The sequence below is a fragment of the Oryctolagus cuniculus genome, chromosome 6, assembly GCF_964237555.1.
Source record: "Oryctolagus cuniculus chromosome 6, mOryCun1.1, whole genome shotgun sequence".
NCBI classification, from domain to species: domain Eukaryota; kingdom Metazoa; phylum Chordata; class Mammalia; order Lagomorpha; family Leporidae; genus Oryctolagus; species Oryctolagus cuniculus.
In genome coordinates, this window is record NC_091437.1 from 28,747,263 (window position 1) to 28,769,604 (window position 22,342).

The window sequence follows — 22,342 nt, forward strand, 5'->3', positions numbered from 1 at the left end:
TGCCAGAAACTTTCTCTTGAAGATACTTCAAAACTTTATCTTAAAATTATAGAGTGGTTAAATATTAGTGCATTGATAATGCCAGGAGGTACAAGCTCTTGCTCTACTATATCCAAGATAACCTGATGTTTACACTTCTTAAAGGCTAAGCCTTCCTTAACGGTTTGTTGAACTGTGCAGATACCTTGGAGTCTGCATCCAAGAGGAATGAGAACAGAGGTCAACCATGTTGTGTGCCCTGAACTGTAATGCTGAGGTGGAAAGAGGAGTTCACACAGCTCAGGCAGGAAGGTGAAACCAAAGCAATGGCAGAGCTGAGGACCAGGTGCAGTTTCAGGTCTGCCCAGCGATCTGGGCAGCAGGACTTCTCTTTTGCTGGAAAGAACCATATGTTTCCTCACTCTAATGGAGGTTAGCCGAGTCTGCAGGAGCTCATATGCCCAGATTCAAGTCACCAACTAAGTCTCCTAAAATGTATTAGAAAAACCAAAATTTTCTCTTATGCTTCACACATCTTATTTATAGCTAAATTTAAGCCCTCGCATACAATTCAAGCTGCACTGGTCAATTTTACCCTAAACAGCTGTAAATGGTAAGATATTAAGGAAGTGGTTATTACCTCCAGTGCAGGAAAGTCTACATGGAAAATGAGGACACAAGAACTGATGGGGCTTCCCAGAATGCATTTTCTTGAAAACCCTTACCAGTGAAAGCCACGTAACAGTTTAATTTGGAATTACTCAAGAGTATTGGGGGAAAAGGACCTGCGGACAGTCTGGCATACACACACTCTTCTCATCTTCCTGTCAACCAAAGTCCTGGATCCACTGATAATCTTAGAACATGACCTCTCAGTCCTTAGGACTTGACCTATATCACGATTACTGTCCTGGCCATCTCCTGTACTTTTCTATCACCACAGATGTTATTTCTATGATAGTCTCAGGAACCTCCCTCTGAGAGCACTCCTCTCTGCCTTAACCCTCTCCTCTCATCCTGCTCTCTTGTCTCTTGTCTCATCTTGTCTTTCTTTGATCCTATCAATACCTGCATTCCATGATGTGGCTACCAGTTATCAATCCCTCCTGCTTCCCTGGGTTAACACTCCCAGTCACTCTCACACTCATGTTCCGTTCCTGTGTTCAATCTTTCTTCATCAAATTCCTGATGAAACTCCACTCTAGATGAATCCTCTCTAGTGCCTGGGCTGCTGAACTCTATAAAACTTAGAAAAGTGTAAATCCATTGCAACTATGAATTTGTTATATCAAATTCAGTTGGGGTTTTGAGACCAAGAAATCCTTTTATAGGTTTCTTAATCAGATTTCTGTTCTCCACAACTATTTTAAAACCAACTTACCGGCCTGCGCTGTGGCTCACTAGGCTAATCCTCCACCTGCAGCACCGGTAACCCGGTTTCTAGTCCCAGCTGGGGCACTGGATTCTGTCCCGGTTGCTCCTCTTCAAGTCCAGCTCTCTGCTGTGGCTCGGGAAGGCAGTGGAGGATGGCCCAAGGGCTTGGCCCCTGCACCCCATGGGAGACCAGGATAAGCACCTGGCTCCTGGTTCGGATTGGCGCAGCATGCTGGCCGGCCATAGTGGCCATTTCAGGGGTGAACCAACGGAAGGAAGACCTTTCTCTCTGTCTCTCTCTCACTGTCTAACTCTGCCTGCCAAAAAGAAAAAAAAACTTACCTTAGTTTAAACTCCTTATCCTACCACTTACTCACATACCTCCTCCCCTTTATCAGGTGAATGTGTGATCAATACATAGAAAAGAGAATCAGTCATTCAGAAATTATTTCAATTTCCTGTCCTGCAGGAATCCACAACTTTGACAGCACCTGTACCTATGTATTCCTCCTGTTGAGATCCCTTCTGCCCACCTAAGTCTAATCCCTTCATGTACTGTCTCCATCCCATCCTTAACCACTTTTTGGTCCCTCACATTGATTACCTCGTCTGCATCTTACTTTTTTAAAAAGAATTCTTTTATTTCTTTGAAAGACAGAGTTACAGAGAGAGGTAGAGCCAGAAAGAGAAGTCTTCCATTCTGCTGGTTCACTCCCCAACTCGCCACAATGCCCGAAGCTGCGCTGATCCGAAGCCAGGAGCCAGGAGCTTCTTCCAGGTTTCCCATGTGGGTGTAGGGGTCCAAAGACTTGGGCCACCTTCCACTGATTTCCCAGGCCATAGCAGAGAGCTGGATCGGAAAAGGAGCTGAACCGGCGTCCATATGGGATGACGGCGCTGCAGGCTGGGGCCTTAACCTGCTGTGCCATAGGGCCGGCCCCTGTGCATTTTACTTTTCTCCCTTGCTACCGAGTATTACATGTTAGTACATTAAATGTGTTCAAGTTTCTCTAGTCTTCCCCCCGCCCCCAGTCCTAAAATAACCCCTTAAGTCTGAATTATCCTCAGATACCAATCTATTTCTTCTCTTTACAGCTTTTTCTTCTTTTATAAATTCCTTAAGTGTTGTCTATGTTCTTGTTCCCTCACCCTTCCCATTTGTCAACCAAGTACAATCTAACGTTCATCTCTACTAAAATTACCACTGTAAAGGTCATCAAACACTTAAAATATAAATTATGTAAAGGTTGCTGAAGCAAAGAAATGCAATTACACAATAGCTTGTCAAAATGTGTGTTTCCTACACGTGTCAGTTCAAGTGTAAATGATAAAATATTGTGTTTCTGGAATCGAATTTGGTTGTAACTGAACATTCCATTGGGTGATGTCATATCTGCATGGCTGTAGTGGTGTCACTACCACCTTTGTGTTCCTGTGGCTTCATGGGAAAAGGCATATTGAGATGTCTTCTCTTTTGCCTGGAAGTGGCAAACAAAATTTCTCACAATCCATCTATGAGAACTTAAGTCACTTGGCCACACCTAACCACAAGGCAGGCTGGGACAGGCCATGTTTCTGGGTGTAGTTCCATTACTGCAGAGGAAAAGAACAGTTTTTAGCAGACACCATGAGTCCCCTGTAATGGCCATCATCTTAAATCCAAGAGATAATTTTAATGCATATTTTTTCCTGACTGTTTGGAAGCATTTACTGCAGTTGCTCTTCCTCATCTCCTTGAAATATTATTTACTTTTAGTTTCATGATTTTGAACTCTGGGGCTTCCCTTCTTCAGCCAAGCCAAAGTACAGATGTGATCATTTTAATCAAATGTTTAAAATCCTACATTATATTTGTACTGCACTTATGATAAAATCCAAGAATATATAATACCTATGCAATCATCTTTGTTCTTAACCTACTTTTTTCTTTAATCTCTTTTAAAAATATTGCCTATCCATGGTTTAAAGTTTGAGGCATACTTACATTTCTATATTTTTCAAAATCCTTGTATGAAACATTTCTCCTTCTCTTAACTAGCTTCTTCAGATCACAAAGTATAGTTTTCTATCTTAGGAAAGCTTTAACTTGTGTCCCAAAATCTGGGTTATATTTTAATCATTTTTAACAGATACTTAATGAGCAGTTACTAACCAGTTTGTAAACAATATAACTCACTAGCTTCCTATGGTAATAATCTGGGAGGTAAATGCTATGTATCTGAGGAAAGAGGCACATGACTTGCTCAAACCTGTAGATAGAAAGTGGCAGCACCAGGATTCTAACGTTGACATTTTGGTCCCTGACCACATTTTCCTAACTACTATACTATACAGGTGAAATATGTCCCTTCAGCTATTCCATATTATTATTTAGCTATGCATGAATTGTGACCCACTTTAATTACTCATCTGCCAATTTTTCTAGTTCATGACATCCATAAAGACAAGAATTATCTCTAACTTCTTGTGCCACATCCTCACATATGTATTTTTTAAATATGAAAGTAATTATATTACTAAATGTACTCAACAAATATTTACAAAAGTGGAGGAGATAATATATTTGTTATTGTTCATGAAATAGCCTGAAAAATACTGTTTTTCAATACAGAATATTTTGATGGGTCTTTTTGTATCAAGAATTCAAAATAATAATATTAAATTCAATGTGTGGGTCTTATTTGGATTCCAATTCAAGCAAAACAATGGTAAAAGACATTTTGGAGACAACTGAGAAAAAGATAAATATAGGCTGAGTAAAAATTATATAACGGAATTATTACCACATTTTCTTTTTAAAAGATTTATTTATTTATTTGAGAGGCAGGGTTACAGAGAAAAGGAGAGACAGAGATAAAAGTCTTCCATTTGCTGGTTCACTCCCCAAATGGCCACAATGGCTGAGGCTGGGCAGACCTGAAGTCAGGAGTTTCTTCCAGGTCTCTCACGTGGATGTAGGGGCCCAAGCACTTGGGCCATCTTCTGCCTTCCCAGGCCACAGCAGAGAGCTGGGTCAGAAGTGGAGCAGCCCGGACTTGAACTGGTGCCATATGGGATGCCGGTGCCACAGGCGAAAGCTTACTCTACTATGCCACAGCACCGGCCCCACTAAATTTCCTTATTCTGACATTGGTATTACAGTTTGAGCCTTTATCCATTAGAGATATTAGTGGTGTATTTACGGGTAAAAATTATGATATCTGGGACTTGCTTTTGCACACTCCAGATGCATTCATGAATTTCCGAGTCAAAGGAAAAATTTTTTAATGAAAAAATCCATAGAGACACATGGTGGCGCTACAGGATAAGATTAAAAACAGTCTGCAGGCTTCATTATTATTCAGAGCAGAGAAGAGCCAACCCCCTGAAGAGGGAGGTATTAAGGATTGTCACCTGCAGAGCCGCTGGAGGGCTGCACCCTCTCCAGCAGTTTCCTATCAAGAAATCAGGCCTTAATTTACCAAAGTTAGAGCTGAGCCTGAAATTCTCCACAAAAGAAGCTGTCAGGAGGAACCATGGAGAGCAGAGGGGCGCTCCCTCCGCGAGGAAGGCAAGTCCTGATTTTCTTTGTTTGGCTGGGATTGTGTCAGGCGGGTTCTGAATCTGTGCGGTATTCCATGGCAGAGGAAACAGAAATTGGTTCTTTTGTGGCTAATCTGGCAAGGGACTTGGGGGTAGGGGTGGACGAGCTGTCCTCGCGGGAGGCCCGGGTAGTGTCTGATGATAATGAGAACCACTTGCGACTGGATCCGCTGACCGGCGATTTGCTCCTTAATGAGAAACTAGACCGGGAAGAGCTGTGCGGCACCTCTGAGCCCTGTGTGCTGCCTTTTCAGGTGTTATTAAAAAACCCTTTACAGTTTTTTCGGGCTGAGCTACACATCAAAGACATAAATGATCACTCTCCCACATTCCTGGACAAGGAAATACTTGTGAAAATATCAGAAAATACTGCTATTGGAACCACATTTCTAATGGAGAGTGCTCAAGATCTGGACATAGGAACCAATTGTCTGCAAAACTATACAATTAGTCCCAACTCTCATTTCTACATTAACATTCGAGACAGTGGTGATGGAAAGATATACCCAGAGCTGGTCCTACATAGAGCATTGGATCATGAGGAGGAACCCGAGCTAAAACTGACACTGACAGCAGTAGATGGTGGGGCCCCGCCCTTGTCTGGGACAACCTTGGTTCTCATTAAGGTCTTGGACATCAACGATAACTCCCCTGAGTTTGCTGAGAACCTCTATGAGGTACAGGTGCCTGAGGACACAGACGTTGGCTCCCGGATTATCACTCTCTCTGCTAAGGATATAGATGCAGGAAGTTTTGGGAAAATTTCTTACACACTTTTCCATGCATCAGAAGATGTTCGTAAAACCTTTGAAATCAACCCAGTAACTGGGGAAGTTGGTCTGAAATCACACCTGGATTTTGAAGTAATACAATCGTACACTATAACTACTCAGGCAACAGACGGTGGGGGTCTCTCAGGAAAATGCACTCTTGTGATTAAGGTACTGGATGTAAACGACAACCCACCAGAAGTGACCATTTCATCAATCACAAACAGCATTCCAGAAAACACGCCAGAGACTCTTGTCGCCATCTTCAGTGTCCGAGATCCAGACTCTGGAGACAACGGAAGGATGGTTTGCTCTATTCAGGATGACCTCCCCTTCCTTTTGAAGCCCACTTTCAAGAACTTCTACACCCTGGTAACCGATGGAGCGCTGGACAGGGAGGCCAGGGCCGAGTACAACATCACCATCACCGTGTCCGACCTGGGCACGCCCAGGCTGACCACCCGGCACCACGTCGCGGTGCAGGTGTCCGACGTGAACGACAACGCCCCGGCCTTCAGCCAGGCCGCCTACACCCTGCTGGTGCGCGAGAACAACAGCCCCGGGCTGCTCATCGGCTCCGTGAGCGCCAGCGACAGGGACGCGGGCGCCAACGCGCAGGTGACCTACTCGCTGCTGCCGCCGCCACAGCAGCCCGACGTGGCGGCGCTCGTGTCGGTGCACGCGGACAGCGGGCAGCTGTACGCGCTGCGCGCGCTGGACTACGAGGCCCTGCGCGCCTTCGAGTTCGGCGTGCGCGCCGCCGACCGCGGCTCCCCGGCGCTGAGCAGCGAGGCGCGCGTGCGCGTGCAGCTGCTGGACGCCAACGACCACGCGCCGGCCGTGCTGTACCCGCCGGCCAACGGCTCGGCCGCCTGCCCCGAGCTGGTGCCGCGCGCGGCCGACGCGGGCTACCTGGTGACCAAGGTGGTGGCGGTGGACGGCGACGCGGGCCAGAACGCCTGGCTGTCGTTCGAGCTGCTCAAGGCCACGGAGCCCGGGCTGTTCGGCGTGTGGGCGCACAGCGGCGAGGTGCGCACGGCGCGGCCGCTGAGCGAGCGCGACGCGCCCAGGCAGCGGCTGCTGGTGCTGGTGCGCGACCACGGCGAGCCGCCGCTGTCGGCCAGCGTCACGCTGCACGTGCTGCTGGTGGACGGCTTCTCGCAGCCCTACCTGGCGCTGCCCGAGGCGGCGGCGGCGGCCGAGGCGGCGCGGCCCGACTCGCTCACGGTGCAGCTGGTGGTGGCGCTGGCGGCGGTGTCGTCGCTCTTGGTGCTGAGTGTGCTGGCGCTGGTGGCGGCGCGGCTGTGCGGCGCGGGCGCGGGCGGGGGCGCGGGCGGTGTCGGTGTGGGGGCGGGGTGTGCGGTTGGCGGCGGCGGCGGCGGCGGCGGCGCGGGTGCGGAGGGCCGCTTCCCGGGGCCGCTGCTGGACGTGAGCGGCGGCGGGACGCTGTCGCACAGCTACCAGTACGAGGTGCGCCTGACGGGCGACGCTGGGACCGGGGAGTTCAAGTTCATGAAGCCCATTAGCCCCATCCTTACAACCCAATACCCCGGGAAAGAAATAGAGGAAGCTCCCACTTTCCACAATGCGTTTGGATTCGATATTCAGTGACAATCACTGATTTTATATTGCCTATGTGTGCTATTTTTGGTACTGTGTGTGCTTTAAATTGCCTTGATGTTGCGTTTATATTTTATTGGTATTGTGTTCTCAACTTTGTTTTTCAATAGGCATTTGTAGTTGTAATGAAGTGGTCAGTACCTTGGAGGTCTTAATTTATAATTATTTTGCCTTCTTTATTAACATCCATCAAATCATTCTCGTTAAATTTCACTCACAATTATGCTTATGGGAAAATAAAACTGCACTTTAAAAATATTTATATTCAAGCATTTGTTCATTTGAATCTTCTTTTTGCAGTTTTTTTTTCTTGTGGTTTAGTAATAGCAGCGATTCAGAAATATCTTTCTGAAATTCACTGAATTTTTAGATAACATTAAAAATATTTACCACTGTTAAAAATAAATTTGAAAAAAATATTCCATGGTCCAACCATTAACTGTGAAAACCTGGTTAGAAAAGGCCAAAAGGCAAGCGACTCTTTGGCTTTTCCTTATTCATTCTGGGGAGTGGAAAGACAGGTTCAGGCTATGGCCGCTCACAGACTCTTCCAACGTGAAGTTGTAATTTTCCATATGTATCACTAATGTTACAAAGCAAAAATGTGATTCAGTTGAATTCAGACATCTGAATTATAATTTTACAACAAAATTACAAAGAAATATTTTATAGACTTGGTCAACCTTTTTTGATACAATCTGAAATTGCAATATTATTCCTTATTTAATTTTCAGATGTGATTATGATCCATTAAATGACATCTTGTCCTAATGCGTAGTAACCCAAAGTTTGATAATTACTTTTTGGAGGTATAAAAGTGTGATATGTATGGAGCACTGAGAAATACCAAAAGGTAGTTCTTTGTGTTCTAATCCTTAATAAAAAGTTCAAACCATTGTATAAGGAAATTTGGCCTTCTGCTACATAGCCATCAACAACCATTCTGCCCATAGTACTCTGACAGTATGACCCAAAAGCCCTTCATGGTTTCCCATAAATTTCATCATAAAGTCTAAAGTCAGTGTATACCATGGAAGGCACATGTGGATGAACAAAATGAGTAAAGATAGTGAGGGAAGGCCGGTGGGGGGTGGGGACGGGCATGCAGGTTAGAGAGAAGGTAGGGATAGAGGAAATGAACAGGGAGAAATTAAATATTTGCTTCTAGTGCCAGAAACTTTCTCTTGAAGATACTTCAAAACTTTATCTTAAAATTATAGAGTGGTTAAATATTAGTGCATTGATAATGCCAGGAGGTACAAGCTCTTGCTCTACTATATCCAAGATAACCTGATGTTTACACTTCTTAAAGGCTAAGCCTTCCTTAACGGTTTGTTGAACTGTGCAGATACCTTGGAGTCTGCATCCAAGAGGAATGAGAACAGAGGTCAACCATGTTGTGTGCCCTGAACTGTAATGCTGAGGTGGAAAGAGGAGTTCACACAGCTCAGGCAGGAAGGTGAAACCAAAGCAATGGCAGAGCTGAGGACCAGGTGCAGTTTCAGGTCTGCCCAGCGATCTGGGCAGCAGGACTTCTCTTTTGCTGGAAAGAACCATATGTTTCCTCACTCTAATGGAGGTTAGCCGAGTCTGCAGGAGCTCATATGCCCAGATTCAAGTCACCAACTAAGTCTCCTAAAATGTATTAGAAAAACCAAAATTTTCTCTTATGCTTCACACATCTTATTTATAGCTAAATTTAAGCCCTCGCATACAATTCAAGCTGCACTGGTCAATTTTACCCTAAACAGCTGTAAATGGTAAGATATTAAGGAAGTGGTTATTACCTCCAGTGCAGGAAAGTCTACATGGAAAATGAGGACACAAGAACTGATGGGGCTTCCCAGAATGCATTTTCTTGAAAACCCTTACCAGTGAAAGCCACGTAACAGTTTAATTTGGAATTACTCAAGAGTATTGGGGGAAAAGGACCTGCGGACAGTCTGGCATACACACACTCTTCTCATCTTCCTGTCAACCAAAGTCCTGGATCCACTGATAATCTTAGAACATGACCTCTCAGTCCTTAGGACTTGACCTATATCACGATTACTGTCCTGGCCATCTCCTGTACTTTTCTATCACCACAGATGTTATTTCTATGATAGTCTCAGGAACCTCCCTCTGAGAGCACTCCTCTCTGCCTTAACCCTCTCCTCTCATCCTGCTCTCTTGTCTCTTGTCTCATCTTGTCTTTCTTTGATCCTATCAATACCTGCATTCCATGATGTGGCTACCAGTTATCAATCCCTCCTGCTTCCCTGGGTTAACACTCCCAGTCACTCTCACACTCATGTTCCGTTCCTGTGTTCAATCTTTCTTCATCAAATTCCTGATGAAACTCCACTCTAGATGAATCCTCTCTAGTGCCTGGGCTGCTGAACTCTATAAAACTTAGAAAAGTGTAAATCCATTGCAACTATGAATTTGTTATATCAAATTCAGTTGGGGTTTTGAGACCAAGAAATCCTTTTATAGGTTTCTTAATCAGATTTCTGTTCTCCACAACTATTTTAAAACCAACTTACCGGCCTGCGCTGTGGCTCACTAGGCTAATCCTCCACCTGCAGCACCGGTAACCCGGTTTCTAGTCCCAGCTGGGGCACTGGATTCTGTCCCGGTTGCTCCTCTTCAAGTCCAGCTCTCTGCTGTGGCTCGGGAAGGCAGTGGAGGATGGCCCAAGGGCTTGGCCCCTGCACCCCATGGGAGACCAGGATAAGCACCTGGCTCCTGGTTCGGATTGGCGCAGCATGCTGGCCGGCCATAGTGGCCATTTCAGGGGTGAACCAACGGAAGGAAGACCTTTCTCTCTGTCTCTCTCTCACTGTCTAACTCTGCCTGCCAAAAAGAAAAAAAAACTTACCTTAGTTTAAACTCCTTATCCTACCACTTACTCACATACCTCCTCCCCTTTATCAGGTGAATGTGTGATCAATACATAGAAAAGAGAATCAGTCATTCAGAAATTATTTCAATTTCCTGTCCTGCAGGAATCCACAACTTTGACAGCACCTGTACCTATGTATTCCTCCTGTTGAGATCCCTTCTGCCCACCTAAGTCTAATCCCTTCATGTACTGTCTCCATCCCATCCTTAACCACTTTTTGGTCCCTCACATTGATTACCTCGTCTGCATCTTACTTTTTTAAAAAGAATTCTTTTATTTCTTTGAAAGACAGAGTTACAGAGAGAGGTAGAGCCAGAAAGAGAAGTCTTCCATTCTGCTGGTTCACTCCCCAACTCGCCACAATGCCCGAAGCTGCGCTGATCCGAAGCCAGGAGCCAGGAGCTTCTTCCAGGTTTCCCATGTGGGTGTAGGGGTCCAAAGACTTGGGCCACCTTCCACTGATTTCCCAGGCCATAGCAGAGAGCTGGATCGGAAAAGGAGCTGAACCGGCGTCCATATGGGATGACGGCGCTGCAGGCTGGGGCCTTAACCTGCTGTGCCATAGGGCCGGCCCCTGTGCATTTTACTTTTCTCCCTTGCTACCGAGTATTACATGTTAGTACATTAAATGTGTTCAAGTTTCTCTAGTCTTCCCCCCGCCCCCAGTCCTAAAATAACCCCTTAAGTCTGAATTATCCTCAGATACCAATCTATTTCTTCTCTTTACAGCTTTTTCTTCTTTTATAAATTCCTTAAGTGTTGTCTATGTTCTTGTTCCCTCACCCTTCCCATTTGTCAACCAAGTACAATCTAACGTTCATCTCTACTAAAATTACCACTGTAAAGGTCATCAAACACTTAAAATATAAATTATGTAAAGGTTGCTGAAGCAAAGAAATGCAATTACACAATAGCTTGTCAAAATGTGTGTTTCCTACACGTGTCAGTTCAAGTGTAAATGATAAAATATTGTGTTTCTGGAATCGAATTTGGTTGTAACTGAACATTCCATTGGGTGATGTCATATCTGCATGGCTGTAGTGGTGTCACTACCACCTTTGTGTTCCTGTGGCTTCATGGGAAAAGGCATATTGAGATGTCTTCTCTTTTGCCTGGAAGTGGCAAACAAAATTTCTCACAATCCATCTATGAGAACTTAAGTCACTTGGCCACACCTAACCACAAGGCAGGCTGGGACAGGCCATGTTTCTGGGTGTAGTTCCATTACTGCAGAGGAAAAGAACAGTTTTTAGCAGACACCATGAGTCCCCTGTAATGGCCATCATCTTAAATCCAAGAGATAATTTTAATGCATATTTTTTCCTGACTGTTTGGAAGCATTTACTGCAGTTGCTCTTCCTCATCTCCTTGAAATATTATTTACTTTTAGTTTCATGATTTTGAACTCTGGGGCTTCCCTTCTTCAGCCAAGCCAAAGTACAGATGTGATCATTTTAATCAAATGTTTAAAATCCTACATTATATTTGTACTGCACTTATGATAAAATCCAAGAATATATAATACCTATGCAATCATCTTTGTTCTTAACCTACTTTTTTCTTTAATCTCTTTTAAAAATATTGCCTATCCATGGTTTAAAGTTTGAGGCATACTTACATTTCTATATTTTTCAAAATCCTTGTATGAAACATTTCTCCTTCTCTTAACTAGCTTCTTCAGATCACAAAGTATAGTTTTCTATCTTAGGAAAGCTTTAACTTGTGTCCCAAAATCTGGGTTATATTTTAATCATTTTTAACAGATACTTAATGAGCAGTTACTAACCAGTTTGTAAACAATATAACTCACTAGCTTCCTATGGTAATAATCTGGGAGGTAAATGCTATGTATCTGAGGAAAGAGGCACATGACTTGCTCAAACCTGTAGATAGAAAGTGGCAGCACCAGGATTCTAACGTTGACATTTTGGTCCCTGACCACATTTTCCTAACTACTATACTATACAGGTGAAATATGTCCCTTCAGCTATTCCATATTATTATTTAGCTATGCATGAATTGTGACCCACTTTAATTACTCATCTGCCAATTTTTCTAGTTCATGACATCCATAAAGACAAGAATTATCTCTAACTTCTTGTGCCACATCCTCACATATGTATTTTTTAAATATGAAAGTAATTATATTACTAAATGTACTCAACAAATATTTACAAAAGTGGAGGAGATAATATATTTGTTATTGTTCATGAAATAGCCTGAAAAATACTGTTTTTCAATACAGAATATTTTGATGGGTCTTTTTGTATCAAGAATTCAAAATAATAATATTAAATTCAATGTGTGGGTCTTATTTGGATTCCAATTCAAGCAAAACAATGGTAAAAGACATTTTGGAGACAACTGAGAAAAAGATAAATATAGGCTGAGTAAAAATTATATAACGGAATTATTACCACATTTTCTTTTTAAAAGATTTATTTATTTATTTGAGAGGCAGGGTTACAGAGAAAAGGAGAGACAGAGATAAAAGTCTTCCATTTGCTGGTTCACTCCCCAAATGGCCACAATGGCTGAGGCTGGGCAGACCTGAAGTCAGGAGTTTCTTCCAGGTCTCTCACGTGGATGTAGGGGCCCAAGCACTTGGGCCATCTTCTGCCTTCCCAGGCCACAGCAGAGAGCTGGGTCAGAAGTGGAGCAGCCCGGACTTGAACTGGTGCCATATGGGATGCCGGTGCCACAGGCGAAAGCTTACTCTACTATGCCACAGCACCGGCCCCACTAAATTTCCTTATTCTGACATTGGTATTACAGTTTGAGCCTTTATCCATTAGAGATATTAGTGGTGTATTTACGGGTAAAAATTATGATATCTGGGACTTGCTTTTGCACACTCCAGATGCATTCATGAATTTCCGAGTCAAAGGAAAAATTTTTTAATGAAAAAATCCATAGAGACACATGGTGGCGCTACAGGATAAGATTAAAAACAGTCTGCAGGCTTCATTATTATTCAGAGCAGAGAAGAGCCAACCCCCTGAAGAGGGAGGTATTAAGGATTGTCACCTGCAGAGCCGCTGGAGGGCTGCACCCTCTCCAGCAGTTTCCTATCAAGAAATCAGGCCTTAATTTACCAAAGTTAGAGCTGAGCCTGAAATTCTCCACAAAAGAAGCTGTCAGGAGGAACCATGGAGAGCAGAGGGGCGCTCCCTCCGCGAGGAAGGCAAGTCCTGATTTTCTTTGTTTGGCTGGGATTGTGTCAGGCGGGTTCTGAATCTGTGCGGTATTCCATGGCAGAGGAAACAGAAATTGGTTCTTTTGTGGCTAATCTGGCAAGGGACTTGGGGGTAGGGGTGGACGAGCTGTCCTCGCGGGAGGCCCGGGTAGTGTCTGATGATAATGAGAACCACTTGCGACTGGATCCGCTGACCGGCGATTTGCTCCTTAATGAGAAACTAGACCGGGAAGAGCTGTGCGGCACCTCTGAGCCCTGTGTGCTGCCTTTTCAGGTGTTATTAAAAAACCCTTTACAGTTTTTTCGGGCTGAGCTACACATCAAAGACATAAATGATCACTCTCCCACATTCCTGGACAAGGAAATACTTGTGAAAATATCAGAAAATACTGCTATTGGAACCACATTTCTAATGGAGAGTGCTCAAGATCTGGACATAGGAACCAATTGTCTGCAAAACTATACAATTAGTCCCAACTCTCATTTCTACATTAACATTCGAGACAGTGGTGATGGAAAGATATACCCAGAGCTGGTCCTACATAGAGCATTGGATCATGAGGAGGAACCCGAGCTAAAACTGACACTGACAGCAGTAGATGGTGGGGCCCCGCCCTTGTCTGGGACAACCTTGGTTCTCATTAAGGTCTTGGACATCAACGATAACTCCCCTGAGTTTGCTGAGAACCTCTATGAGGTACAGGTGCCTGAGGACACAGACGTTGGCTCCCGGATTATCACTCTCTCTGCTAAGGATATAGATGCAGGAAGTTTTGGGAAAATTTCTTACACACTTTTCCATGCATCAGAAGATGTTCGTAAAACCTTTGAAATCAACCCAGTAACTGGGGAAGTTGGTCTGAAATCACACCTGGATTTTGAAGTAATACAATCGTACACTATAACTACTCAGGCAACAGACGGTGGGGGTCTCTCAGGAAAATGCACTCTTGTGATTAAGGTACTGGATGTAAACGACAACCCACCAGAAGTGACCATTTCATCAATCACAAACAGCATTCCAGAAAACACGCCAGAGACTCTTGTCGCCATCTTCAGTGTCCGAGATCCAGACTCTGGAGACAACGGAAGGATGGTTTGCTCTATTCAGGATGACCTCCCCTTCCTTTTGAAGCCCACTTTCAAGAACTTCTACACCCTGGTAACCGATGGAGCGCTGGACAGGGAGGCCAGGGCCGAGTACAACATCACCATCACCGTGTCCGACCTGGGCACGCCCAGGCTGACCACCCGGCACCACGTCGCGGTGCAGGTGTCCGACGTGAACGACAACGCCCCGGCCTTCAGCCAGGCCGCCTACACCCTGCTGGTGCGCGAGAACAACAGCCCCGGGCTGCTCATCGGCTCCGTGAGCGCCAGCGACAGGGACGCGGGCGCCAACGCGCAGGTGACCTACTCGCTGCTGCCGCCGCCACAGCAGCCCGACGTGGCGGCGCTCGTGTCGGTGCACGCGGACAGCGGGCAGCTGTACGCGCTGCGCGCGCTGGACTACGAGGCCCTGCGCGCCTTCGAGTTCGGCGTGCGCGCCGCCGACCGCGGCTCCCCGGCGCTGAGCAGCGAGGCGCGCGTGCGCGTGCAGCTGCTGGACGCCAACGACCACGCGCCGGCCGTGCTGTACCCGCCGGCCAACGGCTCGGCCGCCTGCCCCGAGCTGGTGCCGCGCGCGGCCGACGCGGGCTACCTGGTGACCAAGGTGGTGGCGGTGGACGGCGACGCGGGCCAGAACGCCTGGCTGTCGTTCGAGCTGCTCAAGGCCACGGAGCCCGGGCTGTTCGGCGTGTGGGCGCACAGCGGCGAGGTGCGCACGGCGCGGCCGCTGAGCGAGCGCGACGCGCCCAGGCAGCGGCTGCTGGTGCTGGTGCGCGACCACGGCGAGCCGCCGCTGTCGGCCAGCGTCACGCTGCACGTGCTGCTGGTGGACGGCTTCTCGCAGCCCTACCTGGCGCTGCCCGAGGCGGCGGCGGCGGCCGAGGCGGCGCGGCCCGACTCGCTCACGGTGCAGCTGGTGGTGGCGCTGGCGGCGGTGTCGTCGCTCTTGGTGCTGAGTGTGCTGGCGCTGGTGGCGGCGCGGCTGTGCGGCGGGGGCGGGGGCGGGGTGGGGGCGGGGTGTGCGGTTGGCGGCGGCGGCGGCGGCGCGGGTGCGGAGGGCCGCTTCCCGGGGCCGCTGCTGGACGTGAGCGGCGGCGGGACGCTGTCGCACAGCTACCAGTACGAGGTGCGCCTGACGGGCGACGCTGGGACCGGGGAGTTCAAGTTCATGAAGCCCATTAGCCCCAATCTTCAAGTCTCTGACGTTGGTAGGAATATAGAAGAAAGTGAAAACTTCCGTAATAGCTTCGGATTCAACATTCAATAAGATAATATTTTTAAACTTCTAATCTTTTATTCTCGTAAAACTGCTGATTTTTTTTGTCTAAACTTTAATGCATTTTATATCATCTGGTAGTTGCATGCAGTATTTCTTATGCTGTCTTCAGAGTTTCTTTAGAACTCATTTAATAACTGTGCATCCGTGCTTTCTGGGTTTTTATTTAGTCAAAAGTGTATTAATCAAATTACTACTGCTTCTTGCTATGATAGTGATATTGTTGTGCAAGACAATATTTTTAATTATTTGGATATGGAACCTAAAGTATTAAGACTAAATGTCATTATTAATTTACTTATACACACCATCAAAACAGACAAATCAGAAATAAAAATGTTGAATGAGTACAAAGAATATTGGTTTTATTGCACTGTTTTCTAAAATTTTTCATCATAAATGTAACATACTATCGCCTCTTTTTGAGTTCTGGAGAAAGTTATTTTTCAAGAATTCATGTTGTAGGAAAATTAAAGTGATTACATTGTAAGTGATCGATTTCTTAAGTGGTTTTTTCTTTAAGTATTTTTGTTGTTTTTAATGCTTGTGAGGAGTATTACAATATTCTGTGCTTTGGTATTGCTATATTGTTTTCTTTAAATATTTCAGATTTACTCATTTTTAATAGATTTATGTTTTCACTTGAGAGGCAGTTACAGAGAGAGGGAGAGAAAGAATATTCACCACCAGCAAGGGCTGGGCCAGGCCCAAGCCAGGAACCTGGAACTCCATCCAGATCTGTGTGAGTGTAGGGGCCCAAGCACTTGGGCCATCTTCTGCTGCTTTCCCAGGAACATTCACAGGGAACTGGATCAGAAGTGGAGCAACCTGGACTTGAACCTGTAGCCATATGGGAGGCTGGCGCTGCAGGCAATGGCTTAACTATGCCAGAATGCCAGCCACCAGCCGTGTTTACTCATTTAAATTTGTATTTAGATTTTTCTTTACTAAAACAGATAATAGTTCATGGTCTCATCCTGAATAACTTCATGAAAGAATAAAGGGCAAAAGCTTCTTAAGAAATTAAAATGGGGGGGGGGGGGCTGATGCTGTGGTGTAGTGGTCTAAGCCTCCACCTGCGGCGCCAGCATCCCATATAGGCACCAGTTCAAGTCCTGGCTGCTCCTCCTCCTATCTAGCTCTCTGCTGTGGACTGGGAAAGCAGAAGATGGGCCAAATGCTTGGGCCCCTGCACCTGTGTGGGAGACACAGAGGAAGCTGCTGGTTTCTGGCTCCAGATTGGCCTAACTCTAGCCATTGTGGCCATTTGAAGAGAGAATCAGGAGATGGTTCTGTCTCTTCATCTATATCTATAACTCTACCTCTCAAATAAATAAATAAAAAATCTTTAAAAATATGCTCAAATTAACATTTAAAAAAGAAATTAAAATGAAGGGGTCAGCACCGTGGCATAGTGGGCCAAGCCTCTGCCAGAGGTGACAGTATCCCGGCTGCTCTACTTCCCATCCAGCTCTCTGTCGTGGCCTGGGAAAGCAGTAGAAGATGGCCCAAGTGCTTGGGCCCCTGCACCTGCATGGGAGACCCAGAGGAAGCTCCCAGCTTCTGGTTTTGGATTGGCTCAGCTCCAGCCATTCTGGGCATTTGGGGAGTGAAGCAGCAGATGGAAGACTTTTCTCTCTGGCTCTTACCCTCTCTATCTGTAACTCTACCTCTCAAACAAATTTTTAAAAAGAAATTAAAATGAATATTTAAACTGTTAAAAAGAGTTAAGTTTACGTCATCATTAAGAGTAAATGTGAAACATCATTTATGATTTCAAAAACCTCTGAAGAATTGGTCCTCATTTATGATTTATAGGTACCTCACTAACAAATAATGTCTTAAATCTATAAGTGGTCAGTTAGATGGAGGGAAAGTAGAGATTTTCATAACTAGAATACAGTGCAGATATGGGGGCAAGTGTGCATATATATTTCTCTTTTCAAAAGTATTTATTTGAAAGAGTGACAGAGAAAGAGTGAGAGATAGAGAGGGAGAATCTTCTGTCTACTTGTTCCCTCCCCAAATGCCTGCAACAGCCAGGTCTAGGCCAGACTGAAGCCAGAAGCCAGGCACTCCATCCAGGTTTCCAACTTGGGTGGCAGGGACTCAAATACTTGAGTCATCATCTGCTGCCTTCCCAGGTCCATTAGCAGGAAGCTGGATTGGAAAAGGAGTAGCCAGAATTTGAAGCAGACCATCTGATAATGAATTGCGGGCATCCCAAGTAGCGACTTAACCTGCTGTGTCACTCTACCAGCCCCAGAATATAGATTTCTGTAATTGCTTTCATAAAATTAAATGCTATAGTATAGATGCTATAATAGAATTTGTTTTATTTTATTTTAAAGATTCATAAATTGTAAGGCAGAATGACAGGAGAGACAAATCTTCCATTGATTGGTTCACTCTCCAAATGTCCTCAATAACTGGGGCTGGACCATCCCAAAGCCAAGAGCTAGGAACTCCATCCAGGTCTCCCATGTGGGTGGCAAGAACCCAAGTACTAGGGCCATCATCCACTCCTCGCAGGTGCATTAGCATAAAACTGGTTTGGAAGCACACAAGAATAGCTCAGATTGAAATTGGCACCCCAGTATGGAATGGCTTAACCCCCTGTGCTGCAACATGTGCTTGGTAAAATGGACTTTTACTTGGCATTGTGAAATAGATAAAACAAATTCCAGTTTCCTTTTTCCTTAGGAATCTTTTCTCATTCTGCCTCTTACAATCTTTTGAAAGATTAATCTGTTTTTTTATGATTTATTTATTTATTTTGAAAGTTACAGAGAGAGAGGGATCTTCCATCCACTGGTTCCCCCCCCCCAGGTTGCCAAAACAGCCAGGGCCAGGAGCCAGGAGCCAGGAGCATCATCTGGGTCTCCCAAATGGGTGTCATGGCCCCAAACATTTGGACCACCTTCTACTGCTTTTCCCAGGCCATTAGCAGGAAGCTGGACTAGAAGTGGAGCAGCCTAGACTCAAACTGATGTCATCTCAGGCAATGGCTTTACCCCCTACACCACAATGCTGGCCCCACTTCATGTGATTTTAACTGGTACTGTTTTTTGTTTCAACAAATATTTATTAGTTATATGACTTAAATTGATATTTAAATCATAAAATCATGGAAAGAAGTTAAGCACTCATTATCCATCAGATTCCTAAGAAGTCAAAACAACCCATAAAAGCCACTGGTAGGTCCAGTAAGTAAACACTGAAGAAAGAAATATTGAAAAAATATAATTAAGAGATGGAAAAGATGTGAAATGGAAAGAATAAGAGAATATATATTTACTCACACATTTACCCAATTAGAAATGAAAAGTTAAAATAGTAATTGAAACTATTGTTTCTAGGAAATAACCTAACGACAAACGCAGAAAATCTTTGTGGAAAATGAATGATATCAATAAAGCAATATAATGAAATGTCCCAATAAATTAAAAAGATACTGGTCCCTTAACAGAACAAGTCAACATGATAAAGATGTCTATTCTTCCCAGAATAATCTATAAATTCAATGCATCTCCAAGGAAGTCTATGACAAGTAGGTGAGGATTTAGAAATGCTTCTTAATACTGACATGGAAGGAAAATTTGATGAAGAACTACGGTAGTCTTTTTTTATTAAAAATATTTTTTCTGTATGGATAATAGAACATATTTAAAAATCTGAAGTAAGGGGCCAGCGCTGGCACAGTGGGTTAACACCCTGGTCTGAAGCTCTGGCATCCCATATGGGCACTGGTTCTAGTCCCAGCTGCTCCTCTTCCAATCCAGCTCTCTGCTATGGCCTGGGATAGCAGTAGAAGATGGCCCAAGTCCTTGGGCCCCTGCACCCATGTAGGAGACCTGGAAGAAGCTCCTGGCTCCTGGCTTCAGATCGGCGCAGCTCCAGCTGTTGCAGCCATCTGGGGAGTGCACCATTGGATGGAGGACCTCTCTCTCTGCCTCTCCTCTCTCTGTGTGTAACTCTGACTTTCAAATAAATGAATACATCTTTTTAAAAATCTAAAGTAAAAAAATCAATTTGAGTGATATAGCAACAGACTCATCAGTTACCAGATAGAAGCAGATCTGTTTACTGTAGCATAAGAGTTGGTCTTGATAGAGGAGTGTCAGAATTACCGGGCAGGGTTTGGGTGAGGGCAAGAGAAGAGAGATTGATTACCTAGCCAATGTTTTTTGGAAAATTCGCTCAACATGGAAACAAAGTTCTTGTAATAAAATCCATATGTATTTAAACGGTGAATTTAAGTATTAAAATTGGAAAAATGAAGTAATCTTTGATAAAAATATGACTTTAGTATTGATTTGAATTTCTTAACAAGTCTTTAAAGTATGAACAATAAAAATACAAATGAGTACATATTACTTCCTCAAAACTGAAGGCTAGCACAAACTAGCAGATGATGGGGAAAAGTCACAATATTTTAACTAAGAATTAATATTTAAATTATTCAAATAACCTTTGAAAATCAGCAAAACGCCAAAAAGGAGAGGCAGTAAGATTTTTTTAAGGAAGAAAGAAGGGATTTTAAAAGGCAAACAGCAAGTCCAAAAAAGAGCTTGAAATTATATTCAGCCCCATGGTTGGTGAAATACACTAAAATCAACACCAATTTATAACCACAACATTAGCAAAGATGAAAAATTTAAATAATATCAAATGGATTAATAGGAAATCACAGTGCAACCTATTTAGAGAGTGATCTAGTAGTATTTAGTGAAATTTAATTTGTATATAACCTGTGGTACATCAATTTTACTTTGATTTAACAAGCCAGAAAACTCTTTTACAGCTTTACAAAATGGGGTATATGACTACATTCAACTTGGAAAAATAGGAATGAGAATCCACTTTCATATACAATAAAGATCCCCAAAATAAAATATAGAACGTGCTTGTGAAAGATTATTATGCAGTCATCAAAAGAAATAAGCTAGATATACACCCAGTTACATGGATAAATCCTAAATGTTTTATTTATGTATTTTAAAAATAAGCTTATCTTTTAATTTCATTTTTCCTCAAACTTATAAGAATGTTTTTTGAAAGAGTAACAGAGAAAGAGAGGGAGATCAAGAGAGGCAGAGAGATCTTTAATCCACTGGTTCACTCACCACATAACTACAAAGGCTGGGACTGGGCCAGGCAGAAGCCAAGAGCCCAGAACTCCCTCAGGGTCTTCCATGTGGGTGACAGGGGCCCAGGCACCTGGCCGTCATCTACTACTTTACCAGGCAGGAAGCTGGATCAAAAGCAGAGAAGGAGCTGGTGCTGTGACTTAGTGGGTAAAACTGTCTACAGTGCCGGAATCCCATATGGTTGCCGGTTCAAGTCCTGGCTGCTCTACTTCTGATCCAGCTCTCTGCTGTGGCCTGGGAAAACAGTAGACAATGGCCCAAGTCCTTTGGCTTCTGCACCCACATGGGAGACCTGGAAGGAGCTCCTGGCTTCAGATCGGCACAGCTCCGGCTATTGAAGCTATCTGGGGAGTAAACCAGGAGAGGGAAGCTCGCTCGCTCGCTCGCTCTCTCTCTGCCTCTCTGCCTCTCCTTCTCTCTGTGTAACCAATTTTCAAATAAATAAATAAATCTTTAAAAAAATACAGAGCAGCCAGATTTCAAACTGGCATGCCCATATAGGATGCCAGTGTCACAAGCAGTGGCTTAACCTACTGTGCTGCAACTCCAGCTCCCTAAAATATTAAAAACAAACAAACAAACAAACAAAAAAAACACAGGCCGGCGCTGCAGCTCACTTGGCTAATCCTCCACCTGCGGTGCCGGCACCCCGGGTTCTAGTCCCAGTTGCTCCTCTTCCAGTGCAGCTCTCTGCAGTGGCCCGGGAATGCAGTGGAGGATGGCCCAAGTGCTTGGGCCCTGCACCCCATGGGAGAGCATGAGGAAGCACCTGGCTCCTGGCTTCGGATTGGCGTGGCGCGCCAGCCACAGTGCGCCAGCCGTAGTGGCCTTTTGGGGGGTGAACCAATGGAAAAAGGAAGACCTTTCTGTCTCTCTTTCTCACTGTCTAACTCTGCCTGTCAAAAAAATAAATTCATAAAAATAAATAAAAAATAAAACCCCACAAACATATTTACAGACCATATCCTATTTTTGAGACCCATAATATATTTAAATATAAATATGGGAAAGAAGATAAAGATGTAGAAAAGAAGTTGCAGAAGACTTATAGGATAAGATATGCATGTGAGTATATAGGGCAGAAATGTTATAAATAGGAACCGGCACTGTGGTGTAGTGGGCTAAGATTTTGCCTGCGGCTCCAGAATCCCATATGGGAACTAGTTCAAGTCTCGGCCTCTCCTCTTCCGATCCAGCTCTCTGCTGTTGCTTGGGAAAGCAGTAGAAGGTGGTCCAAGTCCTTGGGCCCTGGAAGAAGCTCCTGGCTCCTGGCTTTGGATTGGCTCAGCTTTGGTTGTTGCGGCCTTCTGGAGAGTGAACCAGTGGATGGAAGACCTCTCTCTCTGTGTCTTCATATCTCTCTGTAACTCTACCTCTCAAATAAATAAATAAAATCTT

The 22,342-nt window shown here is 44.6% G+C and overlaps 2 protein-coding genes across 2 annotated transcripts; both read left to right on the forward strand.

The window, feature by feature from the left end:
• The first annotated feature begins 594 nt into the window (after positions 1–594).
• On the forward strand, positions 595–7,583 carry LOC138850161 (protocadherin beta-14-like). Its single transcript, XM_070076218.1, has one exon. The coding sequence runs from the start codon at positions 4,869–4,871 to the stop codon at positions 7,314–7,316; it is 2,448 nt and encodes an 815-aa protein (XP_069932319.1). The 5' UTR covers positions 595–4,868; the 3' UTR covers positions 7,317–7,583.
• Positions 7,584–9,087: 1,504 nt separating this feature from the next.
• Positions 9,088–16,288, forward strand: LOC100353156 (protocadherin beta-14). The gene has a single exon (XM_070076224.1). It carries the CDS (start codon positions 13,362–13,364, stop codon positions 15,783–15,785), a length of 2,424 nt encoding a protein of 807 aa, XP_069932325.1. The 5' UTR covers positions 9,088–13,361; the 3' UTR covers positions 15,786–16,288.
• The last annotated feature ends 6,054 nt before the right edge of the window (positions 16,289–22,342 follow it).

Coding starts and splice junctions, on each gene's coding strand:
- LOC100353156 (XM_070076224.1), top strand. CDS start 13,362: ATGGAGAGCAGAGGGGCGCTCCCTCCGCGAGGAAGGCAAGTCCTGATT.
- LOC138850161 (XM_070076218.1), top strand. CDS start 4,869: ATGGAGAGCAGAGGGGCGCTCCCTCCGCGAGGAAGGCAAGTCCTGATT.